The sequence below is a fragment of the Eriocheir sinensis genome, chromosome 49 (assembly GCF_024679095.1).
Source record: "Eriocheir sinensis breed Jianghai 21 chromosome 49, ASM2467909v1, whole genome shotgun sequence".
In the NCBI taxonomy this organism is placed as follows: domain Eukaryota; kingdom Metazoa; phylum Arthropoda; class Malacostraca; order Decapoda; family Varunidae; genus Eriocheir; species Eriocheir sinensis.
The window spans coordinates 5249029-5264205 of NC_066557.1; the positions used below are offsets into that span (position 1 = coordinate 5249029).

The 15177-nt window shown below is 39.5% G+C and overlaps 1 protein-coding gene across 50 annotated transcripts in view; it reads left to right on the plus strand.

The window, feature by feature from the left end:
* LOC126981738 (drebrin-like protein) overlaps positions 1-15177 on the plus strand; it is a 30318-nt gene that overhangs the window by 2991 nt on the left and 12150 nt on the right. For 49 of the 50 annotated variants that reach the window (XM_050833206.1, XM_050833212.1, XM_050833211.1 and 46 more), the window contains exons 2-7: positions 1103-1158; positions 1867-1979; positions 2960-3172; positions 10340-10630; positions 13231-13395; positions 13965-14168. In XM_050833206.1, the coding sequence (XP_050689163.1) occupies positions 1103-1158; positions 1867-1979; positions 2960-3172; positions 10340-10630; positions 13231-13395; positions 13965-14168 (1042 nt within the window). The remainder of the gene's footprint in view (positions 1-1102; positions 1159-1866; positions 1980-2959; positions 3173-10339; positions 10631-13230; positions 13396-13964; positions 14169-15177) is intronic. The other variant, XM_050833259.1, reaches the window with a different exon arrangement.

Consider the following 15177-nt stretch of genomic DNA (forward strand, 5'->3'; position numbering starts at 1 on the left):
TCATGATATTTTTATTTCTGTCAGGAGACCACACCTCCAACCTTGGTCAAATTAACACCATCATCATGTCCTCATCCATGTGTAGCTGTTCACTCCTTCCACCCCATCATTTATGCAGGCCAAAAACATTACTGGAGCCAACACTGATCAGTTTATTCATCATGTCCTTATCCATGTGTAGCTGTTCACTCCTTCCACCCCATCATTTATGCAGGCCAAAAACACTGATCCTTTGATACATGGTTCACCCTTGACATTTGATGCTTACTACTGCTCTCATTTGTCCATCCATCAAGTATTCCTCCATCCACTCCTGGATGTTTCTCTTTAGTCCGACATTTTTCAGTTTTTACAAAAGATGTTTGTGTGGCACTTTATCCAAGGCTTTCTTCAGATAGAAAAACAAGAAATTCACATAACCATCTTTTTCTCTTAACATATCAATTGGCCTTGTATAGAAACTAGAATGTTTGTGGCACAAGATCCTCCTCATATGAAGCCAAACTAATGTGAAGACATTTAACATGTCCAATTTTTCATCCATCTATCTTAAATTGTAGTCTCACACAGTTTTGGCTCCACGTTAGTCAGTGATACTGGTCTAATTCATTTGTTCTTCTTTGTTCCCTGTCTTGTATAAGTGGTACTATGTTAACCTATATCCAATCAAGTGGAATTTTACCTTCTTTCAGTGAGCTCACAATTAACATCTATCTTGTCTGCTTGTGTATGTGTGTGTATGCAGGTATTATTTTCTGTGCATTGGTGTTTGTGTGTGTTGGTGTGCACTGTTGTTGTCCTGGGGGGCAGAGGTTGAGTGGGTTAGAGTATCAGGTTTTGGAGGGGCCAAGCTTGGCTTCCCCTCTTTCTCAACCTTGACATTTTTCTTCCAGAGGTCCTGAATATATGTAACTTCCTCTCCTTTCTTTCAGTTGCTTTCATCATAGTGTTGTCGGACTAACTCATTATTACTTCTAGCTTCTTGATCAAATAGCCTTCACTCCTTTGATTACACTAACCCCACTGCCAAGAAATAAATGCTGTACCATCTATTTGTTTGTTTATATTGTTGTTTATTTATTTATTTGTTCTCTTTTTTCAGGGCGTTGTTTGGTTATGAGGGACAGACCAATGTACTGAAGGTGGTGGGAACTGGAGGTGAGTATGTTTGTCTGTGTGTCTGTCTGCCTGTGTCTATCTGTCTGTCTGTCTCTCTGTCTCTCATCTCTCTCTCCTCTGGATGTGATATATTCTCTATCCTGTAACCTTTTTCATAATGTTACGCTCTATTTTTAGCATTTGTTATCATTCCTATTCCTCCTCCTCCTCCTCCTCCTTTCCTTTCGTCCTATCTCAACCTTTTGATTTTTTTTTTCAGCTGTCATCCCCACAGTGTATCCTCCTCCTCTTCCTTTTCTCACTCCCCGTATCCTATTCTCCATTTTTCTATTTTATTCTATTCTTTCCATCTGTTCCACATTTTTTGTTCCTTCCTATGCCATGCCTATTTTCTTCCGTTCTTCCCTCTCTTCCTTCGTCCATAAGCTCCTCCCTTTTTTCTCCTTTATTCATGTTCCTTCCTATGCCATTCCCATTTCCTTCCTTTCATCCTTCTTCCATAGCCTCTTCCTCCTTGCTCTCCTTTTTAATTTTACCATTTTTCCCTTCTACATTTTCCAACTTTCAATTTTTTCTATTTTCATTTGATGTCCTTATTTTCCCTTATGGCATTCCTATGTATCTTCTTCCTTCTCCTGTAACCTCTTCATTATTTACCATTTCCATTATTCCCCATTTCTTTGTTATCATTACGTATTCTACCCCATTTCTCCGCCACTATTCCCTGGCCTCCGTCTCTACCCCCAGAGGATGGCCTGGAGGAGCTGGCTGATGACCTCAACAGCAGCAAGATCATGTACGCTATCCTCAAGGTGCTTGACCCCAACACAACCAGGCCCAAGATCGTCCTTATTAACTGGGTAGGTGTTTGTAGGCACATAGATATTTTTTATTTAATTATTTTGTGTGTGTGTGTGTGTGTGTGTGTGTGTGGTTGAAGTTTGCAGGCTTTGAGTCATGCCTGTATTGTCCTGTCTCCACATCCATATTTATCCAACTTGACGACAGGAAGAGGGACAGACAGATAGGAAGAAAGATAGATGGACAGACAGACAGACAATGAGTGGAAACGAAAACGGATACGGATACGGACATGAAGACAGAGAGGAAGTGAGAGAGAGAGAGAGAGAGAGAGAGAGAGAGAGAGAGAGAGAGAGAGAGAGAGAGAGAGGAAAGAAAAAAGAAAATGATAGAAAAAAAGAGAGAGGGAGAGAAAAAAAGAGAAGAGACGAAGGAGAGGAGAAAAGAGAAGAGGAGAGGAGAGAGAGAGAGCGCATCACATAGATACGACAGGATGTTGAGGCAGAGATAATGGCGGGCGTGATATCAGAATACAAGCACTTTATCAGTCTTGTGAAATGCCACAGTGGAAAAAAAACTTTGAACTTTTTTTTGTGGGTTTTGAGTAACCATGGGGAGCACAATGAGTGAATGCATGCAGGAGTGAAGTTTCAAGGAAGATAAATAGACTGAGAATGAAAGTAGGAAGGTCAAGAAAAGCAGAAAATGGGTGAATATAATTAAATAGAGAGTTGATAAGAAACTTGTCGTATATAAAACTGATATTAATATCATCAAAACAGAAGCTTAAAAAGGGTCAGAAGTGAAATGAGTAATAATGATAACAGACTGATGAGTGTATTATCTTTAAGATCTCTTCAACACTCATTATTTTGCCCTACCAATCTCACAACTCAACTCATCCTAACCTAACCTAAGCTACCCCCATTGACTCATATCTTATCTCCAGCAACCCCATAAAATATCCCCCCTCTAACACCCTCAGTACTGCCATCCTTCCCCATCTCCCTCCCCTAACCACCACCCTCACCCCACACAGCAAGGCGAGGGTGCGCCAACCGTGCGTAAGGGGACATGCGCGCGCCATCTACACGACATCCGGCGGGTTCTCCAAGGCATTCACGTGACAGTGAATGCACGCACAGAAGAGGAGGTGGAGTCTGACGTGGTGATGGCTGCGGTGAGGAAGGCCTCCGCGTCGTGCTACAACTTCAGCGAGCGCTCAGAGATGGGGGAGAAGACGACTCCAGTGGTGAGTGTGAGCCCTGGGGTAATGGTGATGGGGTTGCAGAATCTCGTTAGAATGACTAGAATAATTCAAGGTAATGGTAAAAGGGTTTGCAGAATCTCAATAGGATGACTAGAATGATGAAGATCTTAGAAACTTGCCATACGGTAAAAGATTTATGCAGTAAAAGTGGCTACCAGTTGGATGAATTCAGGGTTAAAAGGAGATAGGCAAGAATTGGTTTACAAATAGGACAGTGTTTCCAGCATATATACAGAGAAGAATGATCCAAAATTTGAGAAACTCGCCATTCAGATAAAGAGTTATGTAGCAGCAGACAGTATCAGTTGGATAAATTTTGGTTTAAGAGGGAGAGGCAAGAACTGGTCAAGAAATAGGACTGTGTATCCAGAATCCAAGAAGGATGGCAAGAAGGATCCATGGTTGAGAAACTTGCCATACAGAAAAAAAATACAATGAGAATTAAAAGCAGTAAATGGACTTTGGCAGGTCTCATCATTTGTAGAGCTGACCACAGATAAACAGGCAAAGTAGCAGAGTGGTAACCCGGGTTATTGTAATAGTTAGGGCAGATAGAGAGCCAGTTAAAAAGGTGACATAAGAGGTTTTCTGGAGCAGGATGTTCTTTGTCTTGCACTGGACTAGTAATGGCTGTAGATTATGACGATGATGAGCAGTAATGTGTACCAGTTAGGTAAATTATGGTTCAGAAAGAAAATAGGCAAGAAATGGTGTACAAACAGGACAGAGTGAAACTGTTTGGACATGTGATAAGAATTAATGAGGATGAGTTTTTGAAGAGCATGTATGAGTGACAATAAGAGGAATGGCATCATGAGGAGACCACCAATAAAATCGACAAGTAGAGTGGATGAGTGGTGGAGAAAAAAATTGGCTGCTGAGGGATTAAATATAATGAGAGGGAGCTCCTTCTGCTATAGCCACCCCCTTGAGGGAAGTACCTATAAGGGGGCATGGTGTCAGACATATAGATAGATGGGTAGACAGTGTTTCCAGAGTGTTGAGAGGAGGGACTTAAAAGATCCAAGTTCTGAGAAACTTTGTAGAAAGAGGGATTTACGCTGTAGCACCGGATACAAACTGTAAGGGAAGAGAGGGTGTTGGGATAGATAGATAGATAGACAGTTTCCAGAATTTGTTGAGAGGAGGGACTTAAATGATCCAAGGTCTGATAAACTGTCCATAGAAAGATTTACACAGTAACACTGGATACAAACTGGGAGGGCGCTAGGGGTGTGTGTGTGTGTGTGTCAGAAATTAACTAGATAGACAGTGTTCCTTAATTTCTTGAGATAGGAGGGACTTAAATGATACAAGGTCTGAGAAACTCCGTTGAGAGAGATCTCCGCAGTAGCAACAAATACAAACTGGGGGTATGGTGTGGGTGGGAAAGATATAGATAGATAGACAATGTTTCCATAATTTGTTGAGATAAGAGGGACTTAAATGTTGCAAGGTTTGAGAAAATGTCCATATAGAGAGAGAGATTTACGTAGTAGCACTGGATGCAAACTAGGAGGGTAGGGAGGGTGTTAGGAGTGGGTGTGGGTAGGACAAGGCAGGGAGGGTGTATTAGGGAAGGAAGCAGGAAGCTCTAGCGAGGAAGTTGGGTATTGATAAGAGTGTGTGTGACTGTGTATGTGTGTGTGTGTGTGTGTATAAGAGAGAGAGATAGCACATGACTTCCTATGCCCTGTGTGTGTGGGTATGGGTGTGTATGTTTCTGCTACTGTACTCTTTCTTATCTTCATGAACCTGTGTCTGCCAATTATGTATAAGACCCAAGATAAGATAGCAGGAGGTGAGGAAGGGAAGGACGTTGATAGAAAAATACAAATGAAGAAATTTATGATGGCAAACTATGATAAAATGTAAGAATGCGAAGGAAAAAATAAACAAATAAATGGAAAGCCAGAAAGAGCTGCTAGGGAAATTATACATGAGGAAGGTTGATGTTGAGAGTGCAAGAATATGAGCCACAGAAGTATGGGAAGACGGTAATGGAGTGCTTGAGAGAAAGAGGGGGTGGAGGAATGAGAGGACTATTTTATGCAAGGATACAGAATTGAAGGAATGAGCTGACGGAAAAAGAAGACATGAATTAGGCTAATGCTGTGAATATGAGAGAAGGATCCTGGATAAAATGCGAAGACAGTGCTGTGAATTACTTGAAACAAAAGAGAAATAGAAGAATGAGAGGACTGGAGTATACAAGGATAGAGAATGAAAGGAATAAGCTGGCAGAGAAAGAAGACCTGAGTAAGAGAGGGATCTAAGATATAATGGGAAGACAGTATGATAGATTGCATGATGAAAAGAAGAGATGGAAGAATGAGAGAACTATAGTATACAAGGGGAGAGAATGGAAGGAATAAGCTGGCAGACTAAGAACACTTGAGTAAGGTTAGTGGAAGGACAGTGTGATAGGTTACTTGAGAAAAAATAAATGATTGAAGAATGAAAGAACTAGAGTATGCAGGGATAGTAAATGGGAGGAATAATAAGCTGACAAACAAAGAACACAGATAAGGTTGATGCTGGTGAAAGGGAGGAGAGTGTGGTAGAGTACTTGATAGGACAAGGGAAAAGAAGCTGGTAATAAAAGCTAAAATATTGTAACTGAAGGTCGTAAAATAAATGCAAATAATAATAATGATGGGAATGGAAGGAGGGAATGAATAATGTGAAGTAGAGAGAGAGAGAGAGAGAGAGAGAGAGAGAGAGAGTTTCAATTGTTTAGCCATTTTATCGAGGCAGGAAAGACCAGACATAAAAAGGAACAAGTGAGCTAAGGAGAAAAATCCCGAGATAGTCATAGATAACAAAGCAGTAGAGTGAACAAAGAGGAAGAAGGGAAGGAAATAGAGAGAACTGATAAAAGAAATACTATATGGCAAAATAATGGCGCTATCAGTGGTGGTGGAGATAATAAGGATTCTGCTCTCTCTCTCTCTCTCTCTCTCTCTCTCTCTCTCTCTCTCTCTCTCTCTCTCTCTCTCTCTCTCTCTCTCTCTCTTTTTTTTTCCTTGATTTTTTCTTCTCCTTTTTTTCCTGATTTCTTTTTCTCTTTTTTTTTCCTGATTCATTTTCTCTCTCTCTCTCTCTCTCTCTCTCTCTCTCTCTCTCTCTCTCTCTCTCTCTCTCTCTCTCTCTCTCTCTCTCTCTCTCTTCCTTAATTTCTTTTATTTTTTCTCTTCTTTTTTCTTTGGTTTCATTTTCTATTTTTTTTCCTTGATTTCTTTCTCTCTCTCTCTCTCTCTCTCTCTCTCTGATCTCTCTCTCTCTCTCTCTCTCTCTCTCTCTCTCTCTCTCTCTCTCTCTCTCTCTCTCTCTCTCTCTCTCTCTCTCTTTTCCAGAGCGGCTTAGTCAATACGTTCATTCAGGGAGAGGCGGAGGGAGCCACGGTAAACTGTGTGTGTGCGTCTGTGTGCGCATGTGCGTTTGCGTAGAGAACCTGTCCGTGAAGGTACATTACTAGCGTGTGTGCGTTCGTGTGTGCGTGTGTGCATTAACAGGTTTTACGTACATGGATTAAAATTTTGTGTATTTTTTAATTTTTTTTAAGCGTGGCATATTAAGATTGGTTGTTACTAATGCTGTTTTTTTGTCAGGTAATTTAGGCTTTGGTTTATTAATCTTTATGTTCTACTGTGTGTGTGTGTGTGTGTGTGTGTTTTCCTAGTTCTGTCTTACAGGATTTGAGTCATAATTTTATTGTCCTTTCTCCGTATTGTTTTATTCATCTTATCCTTAAACTTGTGTGTGTGTATGTGTGTGTGTGTGTGTGTGTGTGTGTGTGTGTGTGTGTGTGTTTGTAATGACTTAGAATCTAGTAACATTAATATCTGTGGTATTCAGACAAAAGTATATCCTTGTAAGTCTGGGATGAACCTAGTCTATATATTTCTCTGCATGCATGGGTGTGTGTTCATGTATATATTTATTAGCTAATTTGTACATATATTCAGGGCATGCTCGTCCCTTTGTACACTCCATTCCAATTACCTTCCGTTGCAGTGGCTAACAAAAACAGTTGTAATGCAATGACAAATAACATATTCCTCATGGATGCTTTGATTTTATACCCCAATCAATCAGTCCTCAATTAATCAATCAATTGTGACTACAGCATAAAGTGGGAAGTTATGTTATTAATATCTTGGTCATTTTCACTCAGCAGTTACAGGTCAGGTGATGAAAAGTATACATATCATTGTTGCAGCACTATCAGTCAGCTGTGATTAAAAGCATTTATTTGATTGCACTATCTTTTTTGTGGGTGGATATATATTAAGAGAACATATCATGACATTGTGTGAAGCAGTAATGTGATAGAGCTCACACTACAAATTTTGCTTTTGATATACTGGGTCAGACAGAGCACAGCATCATAGGGAAATAAAGAAGCTATTGTAGGAAAATGAGCTAAATAATGTGTGCGGTATCATTTTTTACTTTATTTATGGTTCACTTTTGTTTAGGACATAATTACCTTGCTCAGTTTTCCAGGCCAAGGCTTTTATTGTCTTGTATTGGGTATGGATTTTCATTGCGATCATTTTCCACAGCCACAGAGAAGATTAGTCAAGTTCTTTGTTGAGATGTTTTTACTAAGCGGTGCAGAAATCTTTGAAATACCCCAAAGCTTACATAACCACTCATGAAAATCTCAAAACATGTGTCTTTTTAAACTCTTTTCAAATGTCTGTACTAGTTAGGCACTGCAACATTTGTGGATAAAGTCTGAAATATTTTTATGAGTGCTGGTTGGATTTGTGTGTATGGGTCAGTGAGCATGCCTTGTCTGTCTACATTTATCTGCCATATATACTGTGTCAAAGCCGATCTCATGGTAATGTTAATTCCCCTCCTCCAAAGCCATGATAAGTAGTTGTAGTAGTAGTGGTAGTAGTAGTAGTAGTAGTAGCAGTGGTAGTAGCATTAATGTTGATGGTGGTAGTAGTCATAATAGTAGTAATAGTGCTTGTGATATTGGTAGAAATAGTTGTAATAATAGATTTTAATACTTATAGCATTAGCAGTATTAGTACCATAGTAATATTAGTATCAGTAGTAGTAGTAATAGTATCAGTAGTAGTAGTAGTAGTAGTAGTAGTAGTAGTAGTAGTTTAGTTGTAGTAGTAGTAGTACAGTTCCCCCCCTTTCACACAAAAGTGGTACCCATTGAAAACTTGTCCTAAATAAAATAATCGCAAACAATCGACATTGAGCAAGTATATATGGCATCAGTGCTCCTCTGTGTTCCTTACGGCAGTGTTGGTGTTATACTTTGTTTTATTTGGGTGTGTGGTGCAGTTTTATGTGTGTTTGTTTGGCTTTTTAACAGGTGACAATAACAATACTACTGCTACCACTACTACTAATGATAACAATCCCAACACTAATGATAATACTAGAATTAATGATTGTAGTAGTAACAGTAACTTAAGCCCATTCCATCGAGTAGCAAAAAAGTGCTAACCCTATGGCAACATGTACGTTCTTTTACCTCAACCTTCTCCTGACTTCTTGGAGTGGACGGTTTCCTTATACATATTCAAGGTACTTATCTCCCCTCCTTTCTCCCCTTCCCATTCCTCTCTTTCCATTCCGTTTTTTCCCTGAGGTCATTATGTTCTTCCCTGCTTTTCCTTCCCTTTTCTCTCCTTCACTCCTCTTTCCTCTTTTCCTCTTATCTTCTTCCTTCCACTCTCCTTCCCTTTCCTTTCCTTTCTTTCCTCCACTTTCATCTCCTTCTGAGCCCTCTCCTTTCTTCCATCCCCTTCCCTCCTGTTCCCTCTCCTTCCCTCCTCTTTCCTCTTTTCTTCTCATCTTCTTCCTTCCACTCTCCTTCCCTTTCCTTTCCTTTCTTTCCTCCACTTTCATCTCCCTCTGAGCCCTCTCCTTTCTTCCATCCCCTTCCCTCCTCTTTCCTCTTTTCTTCTCATCTTCTTTCTTCCACTCTCCTTCCCTTCCTGTTACTTCCCTTTCCTTCCTTCTCCTTTCCTCCACTTTCATCTTCCCTCCCCTTTCCTTCCCTCCCCTCTCCTTTCTTTCATCCCCTTCCCTCCTGTTCCCTCTCCTTCCCTATTGTTTCCTTGCTATTGAGTCCATTCAGTAATTATCAATCAGTTATTATGTATTGATGAGAAGAAAATTTGGGTCCTGCTTCACATTTAGGGGAAAACATAAAAAAAATGTGTTATGATTTGTCTGAAGGAATGAAGTGACTGAAGATGTTGGCATATTGGTAGCTTAGTTTTGTTCAGTCGGTGCAATGGGTTATTAACTACATATAAATAAGGATGATGATGATAATGTGCTTAACCTTCCTTGGTGTTTGTGTATTGGTGTGTGTGTGTGTGTGTGTGTGTGTGTGTGTGTGTGTGTTTTGCATTAACATATTAACTGTTAACCTTCTTCCCCTTACCCCCTTAATCCATCCTTATTCCTAGTTGTTCTGTGTTATTCTGTGTTTTCCTTCCTTCCTTTGTTTTCCCATTTATCTTCCCTTCCTTCCTTTTAATTTCTTCCCCTCTTTTGTCCTCCCTTCCTTCTTTCCCTCTTGCCCTCTCTCCCTTTCTTTCTCTTCCTTTTCCTTCTTTTTTTCTTTCTTCCCTTGTCCTCCATTCCCTCCTTTCTCTCACTTATCATCCCTGCCTTCCTTCCATTCCTTCTTTCTTTCTTTCCCTCTCTTTCTTTCTTTCTCTCCCTTGTCCTTCCTCCTTGCATTACTTCCTTTCTCTCCCTCCCGTCATCCCTTCCTTTCTTTTTTACTCTCTATTTTCCTCTCTTCTCTCAATTCCATCTTTTCCTCACTTCTTTTCTCCAGTTCTCTTTTCCACTCTCATCGACTTTCCTCTTTCTTTTTTACATCTATTCATGCAATCATTCTTTCCATTCCTTCTTTCCTTTGTTTCTTCTCTCTTACTCCTTCTTTCATTCCTTAACTTCTCCCTCTTTCTATCCTTCTCACTCCCTTCCATCCACCCTTTCTCCCTTTCCTTCTCACTCCCTTCATTCTACCCTTTCCCCCCTTCCTTCTTACTCCCTTCCCTATACCCTTTCCCCCCTTCCTTCTATCTCTCTCTCCCTCCCTTCCACCCCTCCAACCCTGGCTTAAACCCTTCCACTGTTTATGTGTTTTAGCGGAAGAATGTAACCCCCATCTCTCCACCTACTCGTCTTCCACCTCGCCCTCTTACCACTACTACTACCGCTGCTGCTGCTGCTAAGTTTGGTGGTGGTGGTGGTGGTCGTGGTGTTACTACTACTACCCCTGCTCCTAAGTTTGGTGGTGGTGGTGGTGGTCGTGGCATTACTACTACTACCACTGCTCCTAAGTTTGGTAGTGGTGGCGGTGGTGGTGGTAGAGGTAGAGGTGGTGGTGGTGGTGGTAAGGGTAGTGATGGTGGTGTTGGTGTTGGTTCTCCTGCAAGGGTAAGTGGTGTTGGTGTATGGGCGTATGTTTGCTGGCTTGTTTTGCGGCCTGTTTGTTTGTTTGTTTATATGCCTCTTTGTTCTGTGTGTTTCGCTGATGGCTTGCTTGTATGTCAGTGTGTTTGTCTGTCTGTCTTTTATATTGTACCAAGATTCTCCTTTTTCCTTCTCCTCCTTCCCGTCTCCTCCTCCTCCTCCTCCTCTCTCGTGTATCTTTTTTAATATTGTTGTCTTGGTCTTTCTAATCCTGCTCCTTTTCCCTCTCATCCTCCCTGTATTTATCAAGATTCTCCTTATTCCTTATCCTCCTTCCCATCTCCTCTTCCTCCTCTCCTATTTATCTTTTTTTAATATTGTTTTCTTGTTCATTCTAATCCTCCTTTTTTTAATGTTGTTGTCTTGGTCTTTCTAATCCTGCTCCTTTTCCTTCTCATCCTCCTTGTATTTACCAAGATTCTCCTTATTCCTTATCCTCCTTCCCATCTTCTCTTCCTCCTCTCCTGTTTATCTTTTTAATATTGTTCTCTTGTTCATTCTAATCCTCCTTGTATTTACCCAGATTTGTGTTTTTTAATATTCCTAGTCCTCTCCCTCTTCCTCCTCCTCCTCCTTCCCCTCCTCCTTCCCTAAAAACAAGATAAGCACAGTCTACAAAACAGTACTCTTTTTTTCATCTTTTTTCCCCACAAATATACAGTTTACTTATTACTACATTTATTTTTTTAACTTTTCCATACTCTTCATTGACATTATTCTTATTAGTTCCATTATTAAATTAAAACTCCTATCTTTAATCCAGTTTCCAGAGGACCAACCTAGTATTTGCTTAGTGGGCTTTTTTTCTTCACTTTTTTTCATGCCCTTGTGCTGCTTCCTACCATGTAAAAAAAAAAAATAATAATAATAATAATAATAAATAAAATGCCAAATATGAATCTTCCAATTTTTCTTACGCTTTTGATTTTCTTCTTATGGTCACTGTTCTGGATCATCTGTTTCCATGTTAATATTTTCATCCTTGTATCAGCTTCTTTTGTGTTTATTTCCCCGTAATGAAGTTTTGTCTTAATTTTCACTTGCTTTTGCTATTTCTGCATTTGATTATCTTCTTTTTCTTCATTTTTCTCACAATTTGCCATTTTCATATCAGCTGCTGTTGTCTTTATCCCCCTTGAAGCATTTGTAATTTTCTTTTTCCTCATAAAATTTTGATGATTTTTGTTTCATTCACTTTTTGTCTTTTTCCTCATAAAATTTTTGTCTTTTTGATGATTTTTGTTTCATTCACTTTTTGTCATTTTCCTCATAATTTCTTGTATTCATATCAGTCTTGTTTTTATCCCCCTTTTAGCATTCATATATTTTTTGTTTATCTCAAATTTCTCTTGCCCCTTTTATTTCACTTTATTATTCTCCTCATTTTCTTTTTTCTTGTCATTTCATATTTTCTTATCATCTGTTGTTTTTATTCTTGTAGATTTTATAACTTTCTTTTATGCTCTCAAATGTATTTTTTCACAGTTTCATATTTTCTCTTATGATCTTTTTTGTCTTTCTTGTAGTCTTATATATTTTTGTACCAGCCTCCGTTGATATTGTTTCTCGTAGCATTCACAGTTTTTATGTATGATTTTTTATCAATTTCATCCCTCTGTAATTTTATATAGATTTTTGTTTTGTTTTTGCTTTTGCCTGCTAATTATTTGCTGTAGCTATTGCATCAAAACCATTTCTTTTATACCAGTTTGCATTTCTTCATTAGTTCCTTCTGTTATGTTTAATTCCTCATAATATGTAGGTTGTTACTTTTCCCATTCACCTATTATTATCATTATTATTTTATCAGTAATATTTTGTAGTTTTGTTCTTTATGTATATTGAGTAACCTTATCTTAAGTTTGTATTTATAAGCTATGATTAACTTATTTTAAGCTAACCTAGAAAATATATCATGATTTATTTCTGTCACTGGACCTAACACTACTTCCACCAAAATATATTAGCAGAAATAAAAGCAGGTAACAACATATGCAGCTGAGTATATAGATCAGTCTAACACTAACCAGAGATATAGACAGATGGGTAGGCTCTTAACTGATAACTGAGAACAGGTTGATATAGTAGGTGAATGATTTAATAGATAAGAAACTAACTGATATTTTTAACTAACATACATAAATATACATTACCTAATAGATGTAACTGACACTAATAGACACTTAACTGATGAATAGTTAATAGACTGATAGATATAACTGATAGATATTAAGACTAGATTGATAAAGAGGCACTAACTGATAAAGAGATAAATAAAACATGCAGTCAGATAGATAAATAGGCTAACTGATAGATACAAAATAGATAAATGCATATATTAACCACCCCTCCAGAACTATCCTCCATTTCCAAAACCCCTTATCCTAACCCCAAACCCCATTACCTCCATTTCCCAAACCCATCACCTAGCTCACCATTCCCTTCCCCACAACCTCCAGTACCTCCAGCCTCATTTCTTACCCTAACACCTTATTTTTCACCCCTTACCCACTCAACCCCCTTACCCCAGCACCCCATAGCTAACCTCTCCACCTCAACCCCAGGGCACCAACTACCGACGCACAAACCCCCTGGCGGAAATAGACTCCCGCTCCCGCAACAAGTTCTGGGAGGAGCAGGAGGAAGAGGAGAAGAGGAGGAAGAAGGAGGAGCAGCAGAGGAAGGAGGAGGAGTTGAAGAGGCTGGAGAGGGAACGCAAGCAGAGGGAGGTAAGGAAGAAGAGGAGGGGGAGGAGGCGAGAGGGAGAGAGGGGAAGGTAGAGAATAAAGATGAGGATGGAGAGAAGATAGAGAGGAAATGGATTAAGGAATAGGAGTAGAAGGAAGAGGAGGGAGGAATACAGAGAGGAAAGGAGAGAAGAGAATGGGGAATGGAGGGAATTATATATAGCAGAAAGGAGAGAAGAGGAGAGAAGCAGAGAGGGAGGTGGAGGAGGAAGAGGAGAGAGAGAAAAGTGATTGTAATAAGGAAGAAAACCGGTGAGTGACAGGAAGGAAAATGTTGATAAAGGTAGGAAAATATACAAAAGGGAAAAAAGAGAGGAAATAAAAAAAAAATGATTGAGAAAAACATATCAGGAGTAGTAAGTAAAAAGTAAAAAGGGAAAGAAAAGATAAAGGGGAAAGAAGGAAGAAAGTAAAACAAACCAGAGGAAAGAAAATAATGGGTATGAGAAGAAAACAGATAAGGTGGAAAAAAGAAAGTGCAGAAATGACTGAGAATAGGATCGAAAGAGGAAAATAGAGGAAAAAAGATAATCATTTCAAACCCGTTCCAGATCTCCGAGGCGCAGCACCGGGAACAGCTGACCAAAGAACGGAACATACGCATCGCATCGGAGCGTAAGGCGGAGGAGACAGCGGCCAGGCACCTCTCGGCCCAGGAGCAGCAGAAGTGGCAGAAGGATGTGGCCCGGGAGCAGCAGGAGGAGGAAGATGAGAGGAGCAGGAGGGCAGAGGTCATGAGGCAACAGAGGAAGAAGGTGAGGAAGAATGACGAGGAGGAGGAGGAATGAGAGGGAGAGGATGAGGTGGGAATAGACGGAGATGTTAGGAATAGAAGTAGTAGATGGAGGAAGAGGAAGAGAAGGTGAGGGAGGAAGAGGATGAAGTGGGAATAGAAGGAGATAGTTAGGAATAGTAGTAATAGATGAAGGAGGAGGAGGAAGCGAGGGATAGGAGGAAGTAGGAACAGAGTGATATAGTTAAGGACTGGTAATTGTAGATAGAAAAGGAGGAGGAAGAGGAGGAGGTAGGAAGAGAGTGAGGTGATTAAGGAATTGCATTAGGAGATGGAGGAGGGAAAAAAAGTAGTAAGGAAGAGGATGAAGGAGGGTTAGTGGGAGGAAAGAGGAATGGAGGAAAAATCAGTAGGAGAAGAGAAAAGAGGCAGAAATAATAGTTTAGGAAAGGAGAGAGAATGGAAGAGGGTAAGAGGGGGAAAAATGGAAAATGGGAAGGAGGAGAGAAATTAAGAGGAATGAGAGAGGAAAGGAAGAAGATAAAAGGAAAGAAATAATAACAAGAACAGGAGGAAAAGAAGGATGAAGAAAAAATAAATGGGAAAAAGGATAAAAAAAGGAAAAAAATGGAAGGAGGAAAGTAAGAGAGAAAGTAAGGGGAAGAAGAGATGAGAGGAAAAGATAAAAGGGGAGGAATAATCACAAGAGCAGGAAAAAAAGAGAAAAAGAAATGGGGAAAAGAGAAAAGGATGAAAAAAAATAGCATGTGGCCAACTTAGAAGAAAACTAAATAAATAAAGAATAAAAGGAAAGGAATATAGAAAGGAAGGAATAGAAAGAAATTAAGAGGAAGAGGAGAAAAATAAAAAATAAAAAGAGAGGAATTATCATGATAACAGAAAGGAAAGAAGAATAAATATTGAGAAAAAAAAGAAAAAAAAAAGAAAAAAAAAAAGGGGGAAAGTCTAGGAAGAAGAAAAAGACTGATAAAAATAGTATATGTCCAACATGAGAGAAAAGAATTAACTAA